This window comes from Phoxinus phoxinus (genome assembly GCF_949152265.1).
Source record: "Phoxinus phoxinus genome assembly, chromosome: 8".
Taxonomy (NCBI): Eukaryota; Metazoa; Chordata; class Actinopteri; order Cypriniformes; family Leuciscidae; genus Phoxinus; species Phoxinus phoxinus.
Window position 1 is genome coordinate 2,542,394 of NC_136883.1, and position 23,212 is coordinate 2,565,605.

Consider the following 23,212-nt stretch of genomic DNA (forward strand, 5'->3'; position numbering starts at 1 on the left):
TGTTCAAGCCTCCCAGACAGCGGACACAGACGGGTCGTTCCAGGTCAAAGGTCAAGAGTAAACACAGCACAGTATGCACTTGTTCCCAACGAACAGACTACTCATTGAGTATCAATTGTATAGAAAAACATCTTCACTAAAGAGTATTTAGACACTTTATATGAGGAAAAAACAAACTGGTTCTTGTAGATACTGTAAAAAAAGAGACAAAAGCAGCCTTGATAAAACTTCCTTAAATCGTATTTTTTTTTTAAGCTTTACTACAGGTTCAAAAAATAAAAATGACAAATAAATAAGCTTTTTGGTGGTGTACAATATTAAATGGAATAAAAGTAACTTGTTATACAAACATTGGAAGAAAATACATGGAGGAATTATTTTTACAGGTTTTGTATGTACAGTATAGACAATGATACTTGCATAAAAATAACAGCAGAGGAAGAGATATTTGCCAACATGCTAGTATCACTCACATCTAAACACTGGATTCATAAGTGGCTGGATTCATAAAAGGAAATCACGTCACTTTTACGTTTTACCTTCATACAAACAAAAACAACAAAAGGGTACAATTATCAAGATTTGCATCTTGTACTATAATAATGCGCTATAATAATACTATAATATAGTTAAGGTAAAACTAATGATAGAGGAGGTGATCGGTTCAGATCACTTTGAATCCAGGTAAAGTGGGACACATTCTGACACTTCATGGCTGTTGTTTATAAGGTGATAGAAGTGATTTTCAATGTGTTTTTTTTTTTTGTAATTTATATAAAGATAGATGAGCTCAACTGTCAACTTCTCACACATTTAACAGTGCAATCTGTGATGGCTTCAACTGGATTTTTGCATGTGAAACAATGCTGTATTGTTGTGCTGGCATCAGGTATATGACAAAGATAGTCCGGTGTTACGCATTCATTCACACATTTCAATACCAATAAGCAGCAAGCAGATGAATATGCAATGTGTGATCAAATGAAATGTTTGAATGAAAATCATAATGAAACTGTATAATGATAATAAACTCCTACTGACCAGCATAAAGTGCATCTTCTCCATTTATATACAATTTAATTTACTATGCATTTATTTTTTATTAACTTTTAAATGCATGTAAAACAATCTACTTATTATTAAAACTATATTTTGTGTCAATGACAGTCCTAAAAAAAAAAAAGTTGTCTTTTTTAAATTGGTTGTTTACACACTTTTGGAAGAGATTCTCAATCAAACTGTCTCCAACACATGCAAATAACTCAGAAGTAATGTTTAACCCACATATGCATATTGTTATTCAACTGATCCTAACATTTACAGATATTCAAAGCATGTTGAAATGAATCTGCTTTGTTTCCCCAACAGGAATTCACTTGATAATCAAACAAGCTCCTTCACTTCTGAGTGTCTTTAAAGCAGGTTCCCATTGTGCCGTTGCATCAAAGTGTCTCAAAGCATCTTATTATTGTGAGAATATGCTTTAATACAAGCAAGCTTTAGGCTGCAACATGTTCCTTTCAATCTGCAAGACAAGAAGAGATGTGTTAAAGGGTCAGGAGAGACCACAAACCTCTCCTTGCAAACACAGCCTCGGATATATGATGCATCATAATAGTGTCAAGATGTTTTGAATCATGGGCGAAAATCAAATGCATGCAGAGGACCAACTCCAGATCTCTCATCAAGGCCTTGCTCTTTAAAATCATGTTTTTGAACTGTGGATATCTTTTCTTTATTGCAGAATGGATTCAAGGCCAGTTCAATGGTCATTATCACAAAATACAGACACATGACTGTACATGATCTCTCTTATTACACGGCTACTTACCAAATCAATGGACATGAAATTGAATGGAGCAAAATGGCAGCAATTATTATTACACAATTATTCATATATACAGGTGAAACTCAAAAAATGTGAATATCGTGCAAAAGTTCATTTATTTCAGTAATTGAACTTAAAAGGTGAAACTAATATATTATATAGACTCATTACATGCAGTGTGAGATATTTCAAGCCTTTATTTGTTATAATTTTGATGATTATGGCTTACAGCTTATGAAAACCTTTTCACAATATTCTAATTTTGAATTTGGGGTTTTCATAATCTGTAAGGCATAATCATTAAAATTATAACAAATATCTTACTTTGCATGTAATGAGTCTATATAATATATTAGTTTCACCTTTTAAGTTCAATTACTGAAATAAAAAGAAACTTTTGCACAATATTTTTTGAGTTTCACCTGTACCCTATTGTCAAAAGTTTGGAATCATTATTATTTTTAAAAAGTTTTTGAAAGATATTATTCTCACAAAGGCTGCATTTATTTAATCAGAAATACAGTAAAAACAGTAAAATTGTGAAATATTATTACGATTTAAAACAGATGTTCTCTGTGTGAATATTTAGTAAGCTGTAATTTATTCCTGTGATCAAAGCTGAATTTCAGCATCATTACTCCAGTCTTCAGTGTCACATGATCCTTCAGAAATCAGTATAATATGATGATTTTCTGCTCAAGAAACATTTATGATTATTATCGATGTTGAATACAGTTGTGCTGCTTCATATTTTTGTGGAACCAAATCAGCATATTATATTGATCACAGGAATACATGACATTACGCCGTTTTTACTGTATGACTCAAATAAATGCATCCTCGGCGAGCAGAAGAGGCTTCTTTCAAAAACATGTAAAAAAAAAACTTTTTACCAGTTAAATTACAGTGTAGAAATAATTATGCGTAATTATGTGATGCAATTGACCAGTCAGAATCCCAGCAAACTGTGTATTACATATCTTTATACGATTAGGATCCATTCCCTGTCCGTCTTTTGGTCTTTATGAATGCATCACATGTAACTCTGCACGTGATCCTCAAACTTTGAGTCAAAGCCACACTTGATGTCTCTGAACAGCCTGTTCTCACGTAAATGCGTCTCTATAGCACGCAATGTGTTTATCGTGCAATTTATACGCGAAAATTAGTTTTTATGTGCATATGATACGCAGTTTTCACGTGCATTTGATACGCACTTCATTGCGTGTAATACACACACACACACCACTAATGTGTGTGTATTACACTCAAACATATAATGTTACCCTACCCAAACATATAATACACACGCACCCCCACACCACCATGCATATCCTATGCACGTAAAAACTAATTTTCACGTATAAATTACATGATAAACACACATTTAGTGTGATCGGGTGTGTCAGGAATGAAGCGCAGATTAAGTGTTGTGAAGGACACACACACTTGTGGCTCTGGCTCTCGTCCACGTAAACACTTTTACATGTGTGAACGTCTGGATCCAAACACGTGTTCATACATTCAAACCAAAGATTAGATCTAGACACCAGATATAATTTGTATATGTTTTTACTAGTGGGTGCAGGACACTTCAGTTAATTTATGTAAGTGAGAATAAATAAATAAAAAGTAAACTGTGACATATTATACCCCAAAACTCTTCATACAGTGACTACCAGTAACATGTACTGTATAAAAATTTGGAACCAAATATTATTCAGACACTTTGACCTGATCATGTTTTCTCAAGTGATTTATTCTTTAATTGCTAATGCTCATTTTACACCACAGATTGAACAAAATTAAGCATTGTTTTGTAACTGGTTGAGCTAATCTAATTGTGTAGTTAAATTTAACAGCTGACAGATATTCAACATAATTCATGTGTGGGACAGTCTAACAGAAGGATGGACAAAACCACTCAAATATCAACTGAGTTCTTGTCATATTTTATTACCATTTTCTAAACTATAGCGAATAAACTGATAATGAGAGAAATGTTGAAGGAGTCTGAATAAACTTTGGTTTGACTGTAACTAAGCTTCATTAGTGGTGGTGAGTGTACACACGCACCCCACACCACTACTAAACCTACCCTAACCAACCCATGCGTATCCAATGCACTTAAACTCATTTTCGGGTATAAATTACACGATAAACACAATGCGTGCTGTAGATGCGCAGAATCAGTCTGGTTCTGCCTGAGGTCAATGCAGAAGAGCTGGCTGTAAATTAAGTTTAAAATTTACTATATCGAATTTAAAGAACACTCACCTCCAAAATGAGACCGATCATTCCCACTGTGTCCACACCGGAGCGCACGGATGGGCAGCATCATGTTCCCTAAGGCACATTGCGGTGTAGTTGAGTGTGTGATGGACGCCTGCGTCTCCATTGACCCCGGATTCAAGCACACGAATGGTGTTAAGGCTGTGCCACATTTCTGAGATCAAACTATGGCCAGAAAAAACACCACAGCCCCGTTCCCAAACTCCTGAAGGAAAAGTACAGGCCGAGGGTTTCAACCCTTCAGCCGGCTTCACCACCAAGCAAAGCGGAGCGATGGATATCTGTAAAGATTTATAGACCGGCTTGAACACACAACTTCAAAAGTTTTAAATGCTTTTTTTTTTTTAAAGAAGTCTCTTCTGCTCACCAAAGCTGCATTGATTTGATCAGTAAAAACAGCAATATTGTGAAATATTATTATTCAAATATCTGTTTTATATGTGGATATACTGTACAATATAATTTATTCCAGTGATCAAAGCTGAATTTTCAGCATCATTACTAATTACAGCATCATTTTAATATTTACATTTAATCATTTAGTAGACGCTTTTATCCAAATGAGAGCAAACGGTTACGAATATGCTGATTTGATGCTCGAGAAACATTTATTATTATGATCAATGTTGAAACCAGTTGCTTCATATTTCGGTGGAAACTGATTTTCTTTGATGTAAAAAGTAAAAATCTTGCATAACATTAAATGTCTTTACTGTCACTTTTTGATATATGCATACATATAAAGACAATATTGCACAATAAAGGGTTAGGACTGTCAGAGAACACTATCTATATCATCTCTGAACTAAAGCCCTAAAATGAGTGAGTTCACGCATAACTCAGACTCGGGCGTAATAATACAGAGCGACTGCAAGCTAAACCTCTGAACCTGAACCTCCTCCAACACAGTTTGATTAATCGTGCTGGATCTAAAGTCTCAGTTCAGAGACCCAGCAGACCATTAGTAACTGTGTGGACCAGAATAAAGACTTGTGGGTGTTGAAAAATGAGCTCTGATTGAATTAATGAGGTGGCATATCTGGATCTGTAACTCATAGAAGATGAGATTCAGCATCATTCATGCACTTATATTATCTTGCACACTCACACACTAAACTATGAACTCGGATTGAAGCTGACAGGGCTAATGTTTTTAACAAAAGAGACCGCATTAAAACAATTAAATGGAAGAGAAGTGCTTTTGAGTGGCTCTGCGCAGGGAATTAGTTGGTATTATAGCAGGACAGAAACTCGAAGAAAATTGACAGAAAATCCTATCCAAGCTTAACGTGCAGAGACTATCAATAAGCCATTTTCAAAAAAAAAAAAAAAGGAAACACTGAGATCAATGCCACTTTCAACCAAAGGGTCTAAGGGTTCATTTACACGACAATGATGTGGGTTACTAAATACGGTTACGTTTTCCCTTTGCATTTCTGAAAAGCTTTATGTATATGATCACATTGCTCACATTTGCTGACAATTATGGCAACATATGTTGTAATGTGTCATATATCAGTCCTAGATTGCCTAACAGTGGGCCAAAAGAGCGTCGACTCCATTGGTAGAGGTAGAAATAAAGAGGAATTGGCAAAATGACAGAAGCATTGTGAACTAATGCCAGTTAATGCATAGACTCGTCTGACATCCACCATCTGTCTAATTTAGCATGCACTGACACTCACAAACATGCACACGTATTTGAGTCCCATCCATGCATGTCCCAGGGATTTGCTTTATCATGTTGATCAACAACTGGACAGTTGACAGATGTTGCGTAATCTGTCTTATATAACCAAGCAAACTGTGGCCGACCTAATTTTATGAAGAAACTAACAAAACAAAGCTACTGAAGAATAAGTGCGGTGTCATTAATTTAAAATAAAAGATCATTCAGCTGCCTTTAAGTTCGCTCAAATGCATCTTTGGAGAAAGGAGACAGAAGCTTGTTGCTTGCATACTAAATACTGTGCTAAGGTGCAAACGGGTGACGGATCAGGAGTTCAGGCGGTGTTCTTGAACACTACTGGGTCTAAAAGGCACAGGCGCACACCACTGCTACCACCACAATGTTGGAAACGGTTGCAATGACAGCCACCCACAGCCAGATGGTGTCGCTGGAGTACTTGGGCTCATCTTTCGGGTCGACTGGTTTGGGGTTGAGGTTAGAAGTGGAAGTCTGAAGGGACGCGTTGCCATTGTGTGGAGTATCCATTAAGGCCCCGCTGACGGCTGGAAAATGCTGTGAGAAAAGAGAGAAAACATGGAGCATGCAATTACTCTCAGTTCTAAAGTCTACATGACATGCTAAAATTACACTTTATACTTTTTTAGGGGTTCTAACGTGCTGTTTTCCATCTTCAAATCTCTTTAGTGTGTAGTGTTGCTGTTTGAGCATTAAAAAGTTCTCCTCTATATCAGAGTCAGTGTTTCTGAACTCCTGAAACGCCTCCATTGTAGTCTTGAGTTTCTTCCGGGAACGAACACGTCACAATATTCCTCATTATAATAATTAATACGCAGAATAAAGGGGCGGGGCCTGGTTGAGTTAGTTAGTAGTGTGTTAACCTGGCCGTTATGGTAAGGGTCGGGACATTTCCCGAACACACTCGAAGCGCTCGACCAATCACAACACACTGATCCAGCCGACCAATCAGAGCACAGTGTGCTTTTCAGAAGGAGGGGCTTCATAGAGACAGGAAATAAACAGAGCGTTACTGACAGACTGGGAAGAGAGAATATGAGGAAAATAATGTGTTTGAAAAAAAGGCATAATGGTTCCTGGTTTAATGATTTAATGGTGCATGTTAAGAAAAAAAGAAAAGAAAAAAAAAATTCACAATCCAATCAGATTCCAATAAATAAAATAAAGTCCTACTCTCAACGTAATTAAAATAAGCCAGATAATGGAAATAAAATTGTTGCCAAACAGCAATTTTATGCAGACTTTAATAGTTATGAAGTGTCTTGGATAGCGGTAACAAAAACGTGTTCCTGCTGTGACGCGTTTGATAGTCAGGGTTACTTGTATAGTTCTTTACACAATACATGTTGTTTCAATGCAGAAAAGCATGATGTTAATGTTTTTAAAAATGTCATGTTTTGTAGTCGAATTAGTAGATTACAATTGGGTGATAATATAGTTTGCATTTTTCGATGTCAAAAGCAATCAAGCGGTTGAGATTTGCTATATATCGCTCCTCACATATTCTGTATGTTTGCAAATAAAGTATATACATACCTATAAATCTAACTTTATATATTGAGGTGTGCAATAATATTATTACATTTTAGGATTTACTATAGAGTACATATTGCTTTATGTGAGCATACTGTTTGCAAAAAGTTAGATGAAATATATATCCAACATTTATATAGAGAGCTGTGCAATAATATGGTTTACATTTTGGGATGATATAAACAATCACATAGCCGAGATTTGCTGTGTAGTATATATTGATTTATTATTCAACCCCCATTGCAAATCAGGTTTATTGGCAAAATGTACAGAATTTCAGCTGATTGCAATGAACATAACAAACAAAAAGAATTGTTTCACAAATGTTTCATGTGGTTTCCCCAAATGTAACTGAAAATCCAACTTTTAATGACTTCTGCAGTCTCAAAATGATTCAACCCCTTCATGACAAGCACTTAGTAGAACAGCCTTTAGCGGTCATGAGCCGCTGCAAACGAGACGTGTAACCAGACAGCAGCTTCTGGCAACGTTTCTGAGGAATCTGAGCCTGTTCCTCATGAGCAACGGCCTTCAGTTCAGTGATATTCTTGGGTTTGCTTCTGCAACCGCCTTCAAATCCCACCAGAGGTTTTCTATGGGCTTCAAGTCAGGTGACTGAGATGGCCACTGTAGACTTCTGCAAGCAGGCCTTGGTGGAATTTGAAGTATGCTTGGGATCATTGTCCTGTTGGAAGGTCCAAGCTTCAGCTTCCTCACTGATAGCATGATGTTTTCTTCTGGGATTTCCTGATACTTCAATGAATCCATGTTGCCTTCCACACGCAGCAGGTTTCCAGTGCCATAGGACATAAATCAGCCGCAGAGCATCACGAGCTCCACATGCTGAACTGTAGACAGTGTTGGTTTCAGCATACGCTTCATTCTTCTTCCTCCAGACATACCACTGATCCAGAGGGCAGAAAAGTTCCAGTTTTGTTTTATCGCTCCACACAACAGAATCCCAAAAACTTCTGTGGCGTATTTACATGATTTTGAGCACTTTTCTTGAGCTTTTGGGTCAGTAGTGGTCTTGGAGTTTAGTACGTGCCTACCGTCTCCTAACTACACACGACGCGACGCCGCAATAAAATGCATCTTTTCCATGTTAATCAGAGTTTTTGTCCTAACCAGCCACGGCTGCGACACGCGGCGATTCTATTTTAGAAACGGTTTCTATTTTTCTGCGACGTCGCGCTGGAACAACAACCACATAGTGTGGCAATGATAATCTCAGGGACTGTTTATGTGCTTTATTTAATGTTAAAAGTGTGTAATGTGACTTTGAATATCATTTAGTGCTCCAGCTTTGTAGCAGTAAAAGCAACAATGGATAATTCACCTCATTCAGAACAAACAAGTGTATTCTTTGACAAAGATAGTTTTAGTAACTCTGTAGCTTATGTATTTGAATAATGTTTAAATTGTGTAATATTTGTGTATTTGATTATGTACTTAATTTTCCATTTTCTTGCGAGTGCCGTCAAGATTACTCTCTGGTGCCGTGCACTCACCGCAAGACTCCGCCCACACACTGTTCTGATTGGCTGTGGGTTTGGGTGGATTTTTACGCATCTCGCAGTTGCGTCTAGTGTGGACAGACAAATTATTTGTCGCTGTATCTTATCGTATCGCGTCTGGTTAGGACATGGTGTTACTGTGCAAGCTGAAACCTCAGTGCCAGTTGCCATCAAGTCTTGCTGCAGGTCTTTTGCAGTCACTCAAGGGTTTTTCTGAACCTGCCTTCTCAAAAATCTGTCTGCAGGCGTTGATATCTTCCTTTTTCTGCCCCGTCCAGGTAGTGTAACCACTGTAACTTTAACTTTGAACTTGCAAACGATGCTTCCAACTGTGTCTCTAGGAACATTTAGTTCCTTCCCTGTCTTTTTGTATCCTGTTCCCTTTTTGTTTGTGAAGGGCAATGATATCTTCTCTTAAACTTTTGGACCATTCTTTTGACTTTGACTAACGTATTTATAACATGCAGTCAATTGACCGTTCGCAAAGACCTGTCCCCCTTAGTTACTGTCGCTATGTTCGACAAGCTACGCCGCTCTCACACACACCCTGTTCTCACGCAGTGAAAAACACATCGCAGCGCAGAGAGACACTGACCACACACTGACAGACACAGACCAGCTTACTTTTCAGTTACTTTTGATATTAAACAAAGTCTCACCTTTCAAATTTGGTCATTTTTTAAAAGAAATTTAAACAATAAATACCGTTTTGTGGCTCTTTAATGTGTCGTGACAGATCGCCTCAGTTAAAGTCGCTCGTGAACCGATCATCTCTTCCTTCTAGTTCATTTATAGCATCAAATAAACATGAATGAACATCAGAAGGAATGTTGTTTTAACCGCAGAAAGACGTCAGTACACTCCGCTTCTCAAGCTCAAATCCTCACATGTTAATCTACTAACTCTCCTGACCGCTTTGTCCGACAAAATGGCGGATGGCGAAGTATGATTGGTCAGATCACCTGTCAATCAAGCTCCCTGCGAAGGGTCAATTGTGACACTCAACAACTTAGCAAGTTCCGATATTCATGTGTTCTAGCTCAAGCACACTTGGTGCAACTAACGAAGCCCTTGACTAGTTCAGGTGTGCTTGAGAAAACACCTGCTTTGCAGATTTGTGCTGTTGAGAGGGATTTTATTCGGGGGGTTGAATAATTTTGAGACTGCAGAAGTCATTAAAAATTGCATTTTCAGTTGAATTTGGGGAAACCACTTGAAACATGTGTTGTGTAACTATTTCAATTACTCTTGTTTGATTTGTTCATTGGAAACATGTAAAAGTATGTACATTTTTCCAATAAACCTATTTTGCAATGGGGGTTAAATAATCCCAACTTTATGTGCGATCTTTAATTTTTAACTTTGAATATATCGCAGGGCGATAACATAACGCATTTTGAGATTTGCTTTATAGTACATGCGCTTCACGTGACTAGCATCTGGTTTTGAAAAGTATCTCTATTTATCCTGCAATTTTCTGATCGCTCCCATCTGGCGTGTGATGTCACCAGTCGGGAGGTGTACAGGTGCATTCTGGGTCGTGACGGTCATTATGTTCTGTTGCTCCATTCATCAGATCCAGACTCACTCATCGCTCTTGCTCTGACCCGATAACAGCTGTCTGAAGGTTGCAGAAGAACTCACACAGTTAGTGTGAAACTAAATCTGCTGCATTGTGGATAAAAGCACGAGCGAACATGTAGAATCCCTCTTACTCTTAATTCAAATTAATGAGGTGTCACTTTGAAACTAATTTCAAGTGATATATAGTTTTCTCTCATTATCTTATTAAGATTACTGAATACGCTTCATTACTGCTACTCAAGTCTTGATATGATTAAATTAAGAGCCAAAGATATTCAAAGTTCCAATCAAGTCAATATATATCCAGCTAACAGGAAGTTTGGCAAAGTTATGAACAAACGTTCTTCCAATAAGAACTTTGTTTAAATTTGTTTAAAGTCATCTGGTGTTTAATGATATTCTCAAAACGTTAGTACAACATTATTTATGCATCATTTGCTTTACTGAAAAGTTTTAGTTGGATGTTCAACTCATTTTTTTAAACGTTAATATTAAATGTTCTCTAAAAATGTTACCATACCGTTTTTCAAATTGAATGTCCCCTTAACATTCATATAACCATTAAAAAACATTTATAAATCTTTTTTTTAATCTGACGTTTTGTGTTTGCTACAACTAAAGGATGTCAGCAGTTGAGCAGTAATGTCCTCTAATGAGGCGTCCTCACATACATGCTTTAGTTCAGCAGAGACTGCAGCAGCTGACAGATATATCTGCATGCGCATATATAAAGTAAGAACAGCCATGCTTTAAGCCTCTGTCATATAAACTCTGTGTCACAGATATATCGCCGAGTCCACCAGCGGGAATACACACGTCATTAACCCACAGCTCTCACAGCAAAGCCATCAAAGAAATATAGGATTTGATCCATACAGTCCCAGTTATCGTAAGCTGTTTACAGTCAAGATCTAAACCAAATCAAATCAAACTCTAATGCTGGGTGCAATCCAGAAATTGAAGTTTAAATTAAATATGATGAAAATGGATATATATTAGGCCTGCACAATTAATCAAATTTGTAATCGCGATTTCAAATAACGGATGCCACAATTATGTAATTGTTCTAAGGCGCAATTACAAAAAAAAAATCCACTTACATTATTCTGTGTGCTTAAGATGTTTTTTGTATACCATAATATAAGAGAATGCATATTTTAATTTGGTTTGGTTTCTCTAAATAAATAAAAAATTGACATTTGAGGCTTAATGCTTAGAAAAGCAATACATTTTTCAGGAAGAATGTTTTCAGCTTGTTTATTCTGATATAACGGTAACAATATTGCATGCAGTCGATTCAAACAATGGTATAAAGCTATTTAAAGCATCGTTCTGTGTAAATTGTGATAATCGTGATTAATAATCGCAATTACAATTTCAAGGGAATAATCGACAATTAGGATTTTTGTCAATCGTGCAGCCCTAATAATATATATATGAATATATGAATTTGGTTCATATATAATTTGGAGGTTAACAAAGTTCAAAGACAATTCTGTTTATATATTCTCATTGTCATAGAGGCAAATGCTCAAACTCAAAGGACCACAATCATAACTGATGAGAATAATTTATGACAGATTTTTGCACAGCTTGCTTTAAAATCATCACGAGTCTCGTAATATGCATCTTTAATAAATAATCAGGCCTTTTTAAATGAGACCGGTTGCCTTCCAAAGTTCCTTGTTTTTGTCCCCGTCGCAGGACTCAAGCTGAGGAAGCTTTGAAATGGCTCTTCATTATTTCCAGCCGACTGCAAACCAAACTGAAGATGCACAAAGCTAAACATATCAAGCAAAATAGCCCACATTTGGGCGAAGCACAAGGTAAAATGACATTATAATAAAATGAGGTGACCCAACTGTGAACATTTTGCTCCTAAAGTCATGTGCATAATCAGGCGTCCCGCTGCCATATGTTCGGCACATTTGGATATTAAAAGGTCAACAAGCACATGCGACCCACGCACGAACTCATGTTCACTAATGTGTGCTGTCTTGACCAATGCTGACCACACTTACACTCTAATATAAATTATATATATTTTAAAAAAAATAAGAAAAAAATATAATATACATAACAAATTTGTTCCAGCGTTCCCGTTTTAGAAACATTATTTCTGAACATTCTCCAAAACATTGTTTTTAAACGTAAAAAAAAAAAAAAAAAAAAAATGTATTCTGCAAACATTACAGGAATGTTTTTGAATGTTCTCTAAACCATATATTAACATTTGAAAAATGCTAAAAAATAATAATTCCTCGAACGATGTATAACATTTTTGAGAACATTATTAAAGACCAGAAAACTTTTAACAAACGTTCTATTAATGTTACTGGATAACGTTTGTACAACTTCCCTGTTAGCTGGGAATCTCAAAAGTTATGAAAATAAATAAATAATAAAATATTAATTTGGGAACATGCTGCTTAAAAATGAATCCGTTTTTTTTTACAGCTGCTATGAGAATACATTTACCTGGATAACCCAAAGCAACTCAACGTTTTCCATTCAGCTTTAAATCCCACATCGAGACACTGATGGACAAACACAGGCAGGTCATGGGATCGACATGTGCGGCTGAATGTACACATGTACAACTCATGAAACCGTTCCTATCAGAGCAATTTAGGCAGTAAAATATGTTAGATGGATGGAAAGATTGAGAGGCACGAGGAAGAAAAGACAATTAGATGTTCAATGATGTAGAATTGGGATAAAATAAACACATAAAGAGAAAACTGATCGAGTACCTCTAGCTTTCTGCTCCCGAGTTGACTGACGGATAAAGTGTCTATATAGCAGTCACATCTCTCACACTACACCCGGATTCACGTGTGTGTGTGTGTGTGTTGGAGAGAGAGAGAGATATCTTGCTGTGGAGGATTAGAGTCGGTCTGAACTGCTTCTACTCTCTCCGCAAATCCTACAAATCACACATTATTATTCAGATATGGCAACTCCAGATATTTCTGCTTCTGTTCATCGCTCCATCAGTCCTCCTGTTTTCTCCAGTGTCTGAGAACATTCAAGCACTTGGATGTGATCAGTAAAGCATACAAATGTGTGTGTTTCAATCTAAACGAAAACATTAAGCCTTTGAAATTATTAATCAGATTGTGTCTTTAGCAAGCAAACCATGAAGAACGGCCAAATCCAGGAGGATCATAATGATGGAGAACATCTGGCCATGACGTCTCTTAGCTCTTAAAACTCGGATTTACATGTAACATTTTTCTATGTGAAATCAGTGTTTATTTGAGTATTTATAATATATAGGCTAGAATTTGTTAATATTTAGAATCTTTTTTTTTTCTTTTTTTTTGTAGTTTAAGTTTGTCATTTTTTTAAAACTTCCTCAATTTTTTATCAGTTTTTGCTTATTTGTTGTTGTTTATTTGTCTATTTAGCTTTGATATATATATATATATATATATATATATATATATATATATATATATATATATATATATATATATATATATTTAAGATTATTTCACTTATTTAATTTCAGTTCATTTTAATTCAACAATTTTAATTCCCATTTGAGTTTTTTAAGGTTAAGTTTTTCCATCTCACACGATTTACTAAAAATGGAAAAGTTTTTCCTTTGCGTTTTTTGCATAGACACTGTAAAAAAAATATTTTCATGATTTATCCCGACTTTTTATCGTTTGTCAAATCAACTTCGATAACTAATGAATGAAGATAACATACTATTTTGAGTTTCTGTTTATTAAACCATTCTTCTTCATTGTATTACTGGTAAATCACATTTTGTATTACAACGAACTCAAAATTAAGGCAACTTGCTTTTTTAAGTTAAACCAACATTTTTTTTACAGTGCAGACGACTGGTTTTCAAAACGATCAAAATACAGATGCACACCACAAAAAGTATCAATTTATGTATTTATTGAGATTAATCATGCATATGTGAAAGATGTTTTTTTTTCTGCAAGCCTTTATCTGTTTCTAAAACATCCACCGTCCTATAGCACAACCAGAGTATTTCCATTAAAACCACAATGCACTCAGATTGCAAGAGGGAATAAGCTAAACATGAAAAATCAATCCGTCTTCAGCCGTTCTGACATTCACATTACAGAAAATATTAGCCTTGAGTAAATCATGCAGATCTTGTGCTGCCCAGACATGACTTTAGCGTAACTCTAGATAATTCACCCAAAAATGCATATTCTGTCATCATTTATGTCAGAAGTCATACAGGTTTGGGAGGACATGAAAATGAGCAATAGCATCGGGAAATCTCACACTTTCCTCTTTTATTCCAGTGACAACCGTAGGAAATTCTCACTTTCAGTAACATTTCTTCTTTTCAGTTTTAAACAGCTCTTCTTACACACGTTTCACAGCTTCTGAAAATCCTGTTCTACTTCACTCTAAAAAATGCTGGGTTGTTTCAACCCAATTTTGGGTCAAATATGGACAAACCCCAAACGTTGGGTTAAAAATTTAATTGAAAAATTTAACCCAACGGCTGGGTATGTCCATATTTGCCCCAAAATTGGGTTGAAACAACCCAGCATTTTTTAGAGTGTTGGTTGAAAACCCTGAAGAAACTCTTGTGATAAAGCTAAGGATATTTACTTTTATGGATTCAGCAGATAATTCAGTTTTCAGTCACTTGACCAGCGTGGCACATAACTGCAGCACAGGTTTGTTTTAAAGGAACACACTGACATTTTTGAGACTTTAGCTTATTCTCCGTACTTATCCTCCAGAGTTGGATAAGTCCACACACACCCTTCTCATCTCCGAGCGTGCCGTAACTGTCTGACGCACCCACCGCTAGCCTAGCTTAGCACAAAGACTGGAGGTAAATGGCTCCAGCTAGCATACTGCTCCCAATAAGTGACAATATAACGCCAACATTTTCCTATTTACATGTTGTGATTTGTATTAGGGCTGAACGATTAATTGCATTTGCGATAATATCGCGATAAGATGAAACGCGATTTTGTAATCGCAGAAGCTGCGATTACTCTCTGGTCACGTGACACGCGATAGTAAAGTAATCTGCACCGCAGATGAAGCATCAACTTGGCACGCTACGCATAGGCCTGGCATAGGCTACAGGAAAGAACAGTTTGTTTAATTTATGTGATTGTGTTATAGATTCTCTTCAACGATTCTGTATGGATTCAGATAATTTCAGAATCGAGTCTGAGCTTTAAACACAGATGCGTGATGACGCTGCGTGTGCTTTATACACAATATTCTGCTTGCTTCTAATTCCTCTGTCACACACACACATTCGAAACCTTCCGAAAAATAGTCTTTCATAGCCTACAGTTCGGAAAAGTTGAAGCGAATTGTTGGACATTCGCGGGCTTCATTGCACTGGCTAGAAGATCATATGGCACTCGCTGTGAAATATGCGCGCTTGATTTTACTCTAGTAGTGCGCGGTCCCGCCCGCCGGTATTTTCCTTACAAATGCTCTATAAAGGCATCATATGTCTTTAGGAATGCAGTTGACTTATATATTAAAAATAAAAATATGAAAACCATCGACAGAAGCTGCTTTCAATTTCAAATACTCACGCCCGCTTTGTGAAGAGCGCTCTCACATGCGGCTGTGAGCGACTCTGTCTACGTGGTTAAATAGCCTATACTTGCATCCCAAAATGCGTTAAGACGCGAAATTAATGTAAACAGTCAGTTATGTCTTAAGTTATTAAACAGACAGGACAAACCACATCATATATTTCAAAAGAGATCTGTGCATAAGTGTGAAGCAGCTTATCGTATCTAAACTTAGAAAGAAAAATCACTTAATCACAGCTCTTGAATGGAAAACATTCAGACTACTCTTAAATACTGAAAGCACTCTTTGTTTATTGCTTGTAATGTTTTTTCCCCTCTTTGTTATTGATAACTTTTATGTTTTGAAGCTATTCGTTTATATAGCCTATTTAAAATTCTTAACATGTAATTGTATTAATTTATTTTTTTAATGTGTAATTATTTTTAAAAGTAGCCTACTTATAATTACATATGTCATTAAATAAATATTAAAAGTTTTATTAATAAGATTAATTAATAAATAAAAAAAGTTGATCGGCTTATGAGGTGCCTAAAGATTCCCATCCATATTTTACAATGATTTATTGCTTGTGTTTGTTGAATAATATAAAAGATAAAGAGCTTAAAAAATAATCGCATATTAAATCGCAATCGCAATATTGGTCAAAATAATCGCAATTAGATTATTTTCCAAAATCGTTCAGCCCTAATTTGTATAGTCACAGCGTGTACAGATAACAAGGTCACATGAGACACAGCCATCTTCTGACCGCATACATACTAGGAACTATATTCTCAGAAGGCGAAGCACTGCTACTTCTGCGGAGAGATTAGCGCAACACTGAGCGAACTCTCGTCTCCTCACCGCGGGGCGTCTCAGGCGCTGCCAGCAAATCACTCCGCAGAGGACGTTTAAAGGTGACGTATTATGTCCCTTTTCACAAGATGTAATATAAATCAAGTCATCTTCATTTATATAGCGCTTTTAAAGGGATAGTTCACTTTAAAATGAAAATTCTGTCATCATATACTCAAGTTGTCTCAAACCTGTATGAATTTCTTTCTTCTGCTGAACACAAAGGAAGATATTTTGAAGAATGTCAGTAACCAAACAGTTAACTGGTCCCATTGACTTCCATAGTAGGAAAAAAAAACCTTTGGAAGTTAACGGGACCAGTTAACTGTTTGGTTACTGACATTCTTCAAAATATCTTCCTTCGTGTTCAGCAGAAGAAAGAAATTCATACAGGTTTGAAACAACTTTAGGGTGGGTATATGATGACAGAATTTTAATTTTAAAGTGAACTATCCCTTTTACAATGTAGATTGTTTCAAAGCGGCTTTACAGAGATAAACGTATAATTTAAGGTAACAGATTGTTTTGTCTTTATAGCGGTTCTTGAATAAAGATATTTTCCAGCTAAAGTTAGTTTTGATTGATTCACTTCCGTCGCAACGATCATTAGTTATTAAATTAGAGACCGCTAAGACGACACCGTTCTCTTAACACAGTCTCACCCCAAAACGTCACATACTGACGGGTCTTGACCATACGTCAACATACGACGAAAAGGGTACCCCTATAACGTCCATGTGTGACGATTCGGGTATGGTTGGGTTTAGGTATGCGTTAGGGTACCGCTAGAAGGCGCTGCTGGTGCGCTTATGTCTGCGTCTCATATAGACGTTATAGGGGTACCCTTTTCGTCGTATGTTGACGTATGGTCAAGACCCGTCAGTATATGACATTTTGGGGTGAGACCGGGTTGGTTCGCTCTACACAGACTTTAAACGCGAACCTGTGAGAAACGCTGATGGCGGCATGGCGCTCACGTGCGCATTAATAATTAATTCTATAGTAATGTGCATTTGAATATGTGCGCAGGTTTGCGCAAACCCAGCCTTAAACTACTTGTCTTGCCTTAAATTTTTTTAGACAGAATTGTATCACTTCGGGGTAGATACGCGAAACCGAAATTATCCTGACAACGCTTTATCTGTAGAGTGGTAAAGGGATCCTTCACAGGGGAGAGACTAGCTGGCACTTCAGCACTGTGTTGTAAGGATATTTACAACGCAGTGCGTACCATAAATCTATGGTGTCCCCAGAACGAGCCTGTGAAATTTCAGCTCAAAATACCCCCCAGTTAATTTATTATAGCTTGTCAAATTTGCCCTTTGTTAGGGTGCGAGGAAAAAAAACGGCAGTTTTTGTGTGTGTGTCCCTTTAAATACAAATGAGCTGCTGCTCCGCCCCCATTCAGAAGAGGGCGGAGCCTGTACATGTGCTTCAGAAACTTCGGAAATAACAAAACATGCGAGTTTCAAGAGGAAGCACCTCGCGTTTCTGAATGGTTAGTGGATACACTTATGACTTTTGTAGTTGTTGTGGAGTTATATTGATTCATCTCATCGACCTGCACTACGCCATGTTTAACTTTTACACAAGTGTACACAGTTCCCTGAGGTGTTTATAAGACAGCGGTGACATGTTCAGTGCTCGTCTGTGCTCAACGACAGGACAGTTTCATGCTTTGCTGGATCTTCTGCCATTGCATTAGAACTGGTCTCTGTTGTCGCTTGAGGAACCAAATGTTGGAGCCGTGTGTGTAAGCGTGCAGATTAAGGACCGGTAATATTATAATAAGATCCTCTTCATACGTCAGAAGAGAAGCGCAATCTGATCGGCTTATTTATTTGGCATGTTTGCAGAGAAAGGCTCACCAGAGCAAAGTTACTGGGTTTCACTTTTCACGTTTTCTGGTTTGGTAGATGCAACGGGGATCCGATTATAGCACTTAAAAATTATAATGATAAATACGGTAATGATTAAACTGTGCAAAATAAACTTAAAATATATGTAAAATTATATTCTTATTGTGATGAGAAAACATCTCTACAGCTTCAGAAAGTGACCAGCAGTGTTTTACTGTAGCGTAAGAAGTGTTATTTAACAACAGTGTAAACCACGGGGTTTAGGTTATCCTACATTAGGATTATCATTACCAGGTTATTAATATTAGGATTATTTAACAACAGAATAATCACATGTAAAAATAAAACACTTCATTTTCACTGTATGAAGTAAATATATATACACTGTAAAAAAAATATTTTCATGATTTGATATCACAACTTTTTATCTTTTGTCAAATCAACTTTGATAACTAATGTGTGAAGATAACATACTATTTTGAGTTTCTGTTTATTAAACCATTCTTCTTCATTGTATTAACTCAAATTTTTAATTACAACGAACTCAATTTTAAGGCAACAAGGTAACTTGCTTTTTTAAGTTAAACCAACTTTTTTTTTACAGTTTACTGATGATTATTAAAGCAGCGAGTGATTTTATCTTTGTCTTTTGTTCATGACCCCAGTTATTATATGCATATTGCAATATATACATTTACAATATTTAGATTATTTCAATATATTGTGCATGAATCCTCCAACACTATATTGGCCAGTGTCTAAACCCTGTGTATGACCCCTGTATCTATATATATTTATATGTCATCGACGCTGATCATTTTAGTCAAGTGTTTGCACCAAAACAGGAATAATTCAGTTTTGTAATTCTAATTGAGCTATGACACACACACACTGTGTAAACACACTATAAAAAGCATAGTATGGTAATGAAACCTCAGTACCGTATAATACTCAGCAGAGACATGTATTAGCATTACGTCTTTGCTTGAAGTTTTCTGGCTCACCTGTGCAGGATGAATCACCCGTCAGACTAAACCCTTCCTACACACACTCCGTCGCATCCGTCACTGCGTGATGCTAGTGTGTGTTCTTACTGTCATTTCTTCACTGAGCTTGCTTGAGAAACTCTGAAATGCCTTTCATGTAAACTTGAAGGATTGCGGCTTCCAAAGGGCTGAGAGATGTTCGCGGCCTTGAACCGTACGCTAAATATGAGCCGAGAACCTAGAACTTCACTTTTGATTCACAAACACACAAGAAACGCCTAACCTCACATTACATACTTACTGATATTGTTGACTCAAAGCTGTGAACAGCCTATAAAAAAAAATAAACAAGTAACCTAAATGGTCATGAAATATTGATATGAGTTGAAATTATTTATGTTTAGAGTTTAGACAGTCAGTTTCACAGGTCAGCGTCATTATACAAAAATATCTGACCAATCAGAAGCAAGCGCTTCTGACAGTCATGAAATAAAATAAAATCATGTTGTTTTTTTAGTGTCACCAATGCTTCACAACCGGCTAACAAAAAATATGTTCTAAGAAATATTATTTCTGAATGTTCTGTTCTCACTTGGTTATGCAAACATTCTTCAAACACATTGGGAAGGGAACATTACTTTTGAATGTTCTCCGAGTCCGAAACATTAAGTTATGATAGTTATAAGTTTAGTTATGATAATTATTTTGTGCTTATGTTTTGAGAACATTATTAAAGACCAGATAACTTTGCACTAACGTTCTATTAATGTTACTGGAAGAACGTTTATTCATAACTGAGAGAACATTTCCAGTGATGGGAACTTCAGTGCGGACACATGGCTGTCCGTGGTCACGAACGTCCATCTTTGGTCAGGACTGTACGAGTTGGGGAACAGATGTGACCGTTGGCCAATTCTAATTAACACTTGATAATAAAGTGCCCAAAGAAAAGCAGGATGATTAATCCGCTTCATCACCAGATGCTTCACTACATTCACTCACTTCTCAGGTGTTCTGCAATATTAGCAGTGTTCGACATCAACACCCATCAACTCGCCTGTATTTCAGCAGTGGTGTGTAACACAGCCACTTTGGCGGGTTGGAATTGATATATAATATATACATTTTTCAATTGTAGTCTTTTAAAAAGGCATCTGAAATAATAAACTAAGTGCAATAAATACGCAATTTTTCGATACAGAAATATCTGAAACGCTTCCAATACCAACACGATCTCATGAAAGTGCGTATCTATACCACGCATGTTATTTCTCGTACCATTTATTCGCCAAAAATGTTTTTTGAGTGCATATGTTACGCACTGAAAACCCTTCACTGTAAAAACAAAAATCTAACCTCCCCAACTCATTTTTCTAGTGGCTGGTCACATCTACATTTTTCAATTGGCCCAAGTGACATTCTGCAAATTTAATTTGATCAACAAACAGAATTTCACTTGGGCCAATTGAAAAATTTAGATGTGACCAGTCACTAGAAAATTATGCGTTGGAGAGGTTAGATGTTTTTGCAGTGTTGGGTAGGATTAGGGGTGGGGAGTGTGTGCGTATACACGCAATAAAGTGCGTATCATATGCATGCAAAAACTATTTTTGGCGTATAAATAGCACGAGAAATAACATTCGTCGTATAGATAGTATATACACACTTTCATGAGATCGCGCTCCCAATACTCATTTCCCACAGAATAGATACACTATACCAGCGTCTCTTTATCTCGCTCTCTGACAGCGGGTGACACACAAACCCGCCTCCCCTCACTCGCTCCTTTCATTCGCTCTGGATTAATATTGTTGGTGTTACAGGGCTTGAATTTCTGCGTGGGATTGCACATAATTACAACCAAAGTACACACATAAAGCTAGTTTTCGCTGCTTATTGCACTTAAACAGTCAAAATACACAAAAAAATAATGACAAAATGCCAGTCTTGGCCAGTATTCATGTAAACGCAGTCAGAATGTTTTAAGTGAAAGTAAACAGTTGAGAAAGAAAACGCATGTGTAACAGTATAGTGGATCTGTGCGTCAGGCAATGCCTGCTGTCAAATTATGACATATTATTAAAAATATCCATATGACAGTTTTTCCCCATGGTATCGATGTCAAAATAATGGCCAGTGAAAATGCTGAGTGTCTCGTAACTTTGGAAAACCACTGGCCATGTGGCCGGTGAGCAAAAAAGTTAATGTCAAGCCCTGATTATTATTAAGCATAGGTTGACATCTTTTTCAATTTCCATTAAATTAACTTAAACTATTTAAATTAATGAATGGAAGGCATAATAATATTATTATACTATTACATACAGTACTATACTGATAAGTTTCAGAGTATCCCCATTTTCTATATGCAACTAATCATTATTTATTAATTTTTTGGCTTGATTAATAATGTTTTATGTTTTTATTATCTAATTTAAATGGTCACACAGACAGGTTTTAGATTAAACCAGGATTAAGCCTTGGTCAAATTAAGACATTTAAGTAGGTTATATAATCGTGCCTAAAAATAAAAATAAATAAAAATAAAAAACATTACTAGTGCACATCTTGAGACAAAACAATGTAAATGACATTTTAAGATATATCAGTGCAAGTTGAGTTGAGTTAGACCAGCTCAGACATGCATGTTAGTCTGGGACTAGCTTAAGCCTAGTCTGTGAAACCAGAGGTTTGTCTCTCAATGTTTCCTTTTAACTTTCTTTTGAAGAATATAGTTAAAACACTCGGCACACCAGAAACCAAAAGTTAGCCTCTACATTGAAGAGCAGATTGATGAGAGAGACGATCAAGCAGTGTCGCACCACGCTATTCCACAGCAATCTGTGAGTCAACTAATCACCCGTAATTACGCATACAACAGCCTTTCATGATCAACCCGAGCTCGTTAATCCTACCTGTGCTGCCATCAGAGATAACTCCATTCCCTTCTTCTCTGCAGATGTGATGTTGTTGTGTTGAGATGAACTGAACTCTCTCATCCTGGCGCGCGTCGCTGTTCTGCGCGCGTAACTGTGCTCGGCTCGGCGCGCTTCTGCTGACGAATTCAGCTGCAGGCATGCACGTGCACGCCACCCTTAAAGAATTATTTATGCCTTTAACTTTTTTATCTTTGACAGTAAAACACACTGACACTTGAACTGCATACCACCTATTAACTATTGGGCTGTAAACAATATTCCTTTTTTTAAAAAATTTGAATTATAGTTACAGCACAAATGGCTAAATCTGAGTTTGGAGACAAAAGTCCAATTACACAAATATATGTTTGCGGTGATGCTTATATCTAATCAATAACTGATGAAACGAAACTATTGCGCAGTTAGCCTATTATGAAGCACCAATGATAACACCCTGAAATATTAATATAGCCTTGATAAATATTGACCCAATTATAGGCTTAATCTCTCCAAACACTATAACACAACACTCCTCAATTTAGTAAATCAACAGAATCACGATATATGACCATTACAAACAATTAC

The 23,212-nt window shown here is 36.6% G+C and overlaps 1 protein-coding gene across 2 annotated transcripts; it reads right to left on the reverse strand.

Annotated features, from left to right (window-relative positions):
* Nucleotides 1–123: 123 nt before the first annotated feature.
* LOC307002499 (uncharacterized protein C14orf132) lies at nucleotides 124–22,797 on the reverse strand. Of its 2 annotated transcripts, none has more exons than XM_079620164.1 (4): nucleotides 22,625–22,797; nucleotides 6,223–6,362; nucleotides 4,106–4,401; nucleotides 124–1,525 (listed from the first exon to the last, which is right to left on the reverse strand). In XM_079620164.1, the coding sequence occupies exons 1-3, from the start codon at nucleotides 22,706–22,708 to the stop codon at nucleotides 4,371–4,373; spliced, it is 255 nt and encodes an 84-aa protein (XP_079476290.1). In that variant the 5' UTR covers nucleotides 22,709–22,797; the 3' UTR covers nucleotides 124–1,525; nucleotides 4,106–4,370. The 2 variants fall into 2 exon arrangements, with proteins under 2 accessions (XP_079476290.1, XP_079476289.1); XM_079620163.1 differs by having other exon boundaries at nucleotides 221–1,525; nucleotides 6,082–6,362; nucleotides 22,625–22,785.
* Nucleotides 22,798–23,212: the final 415 nt, after the last annotated feature.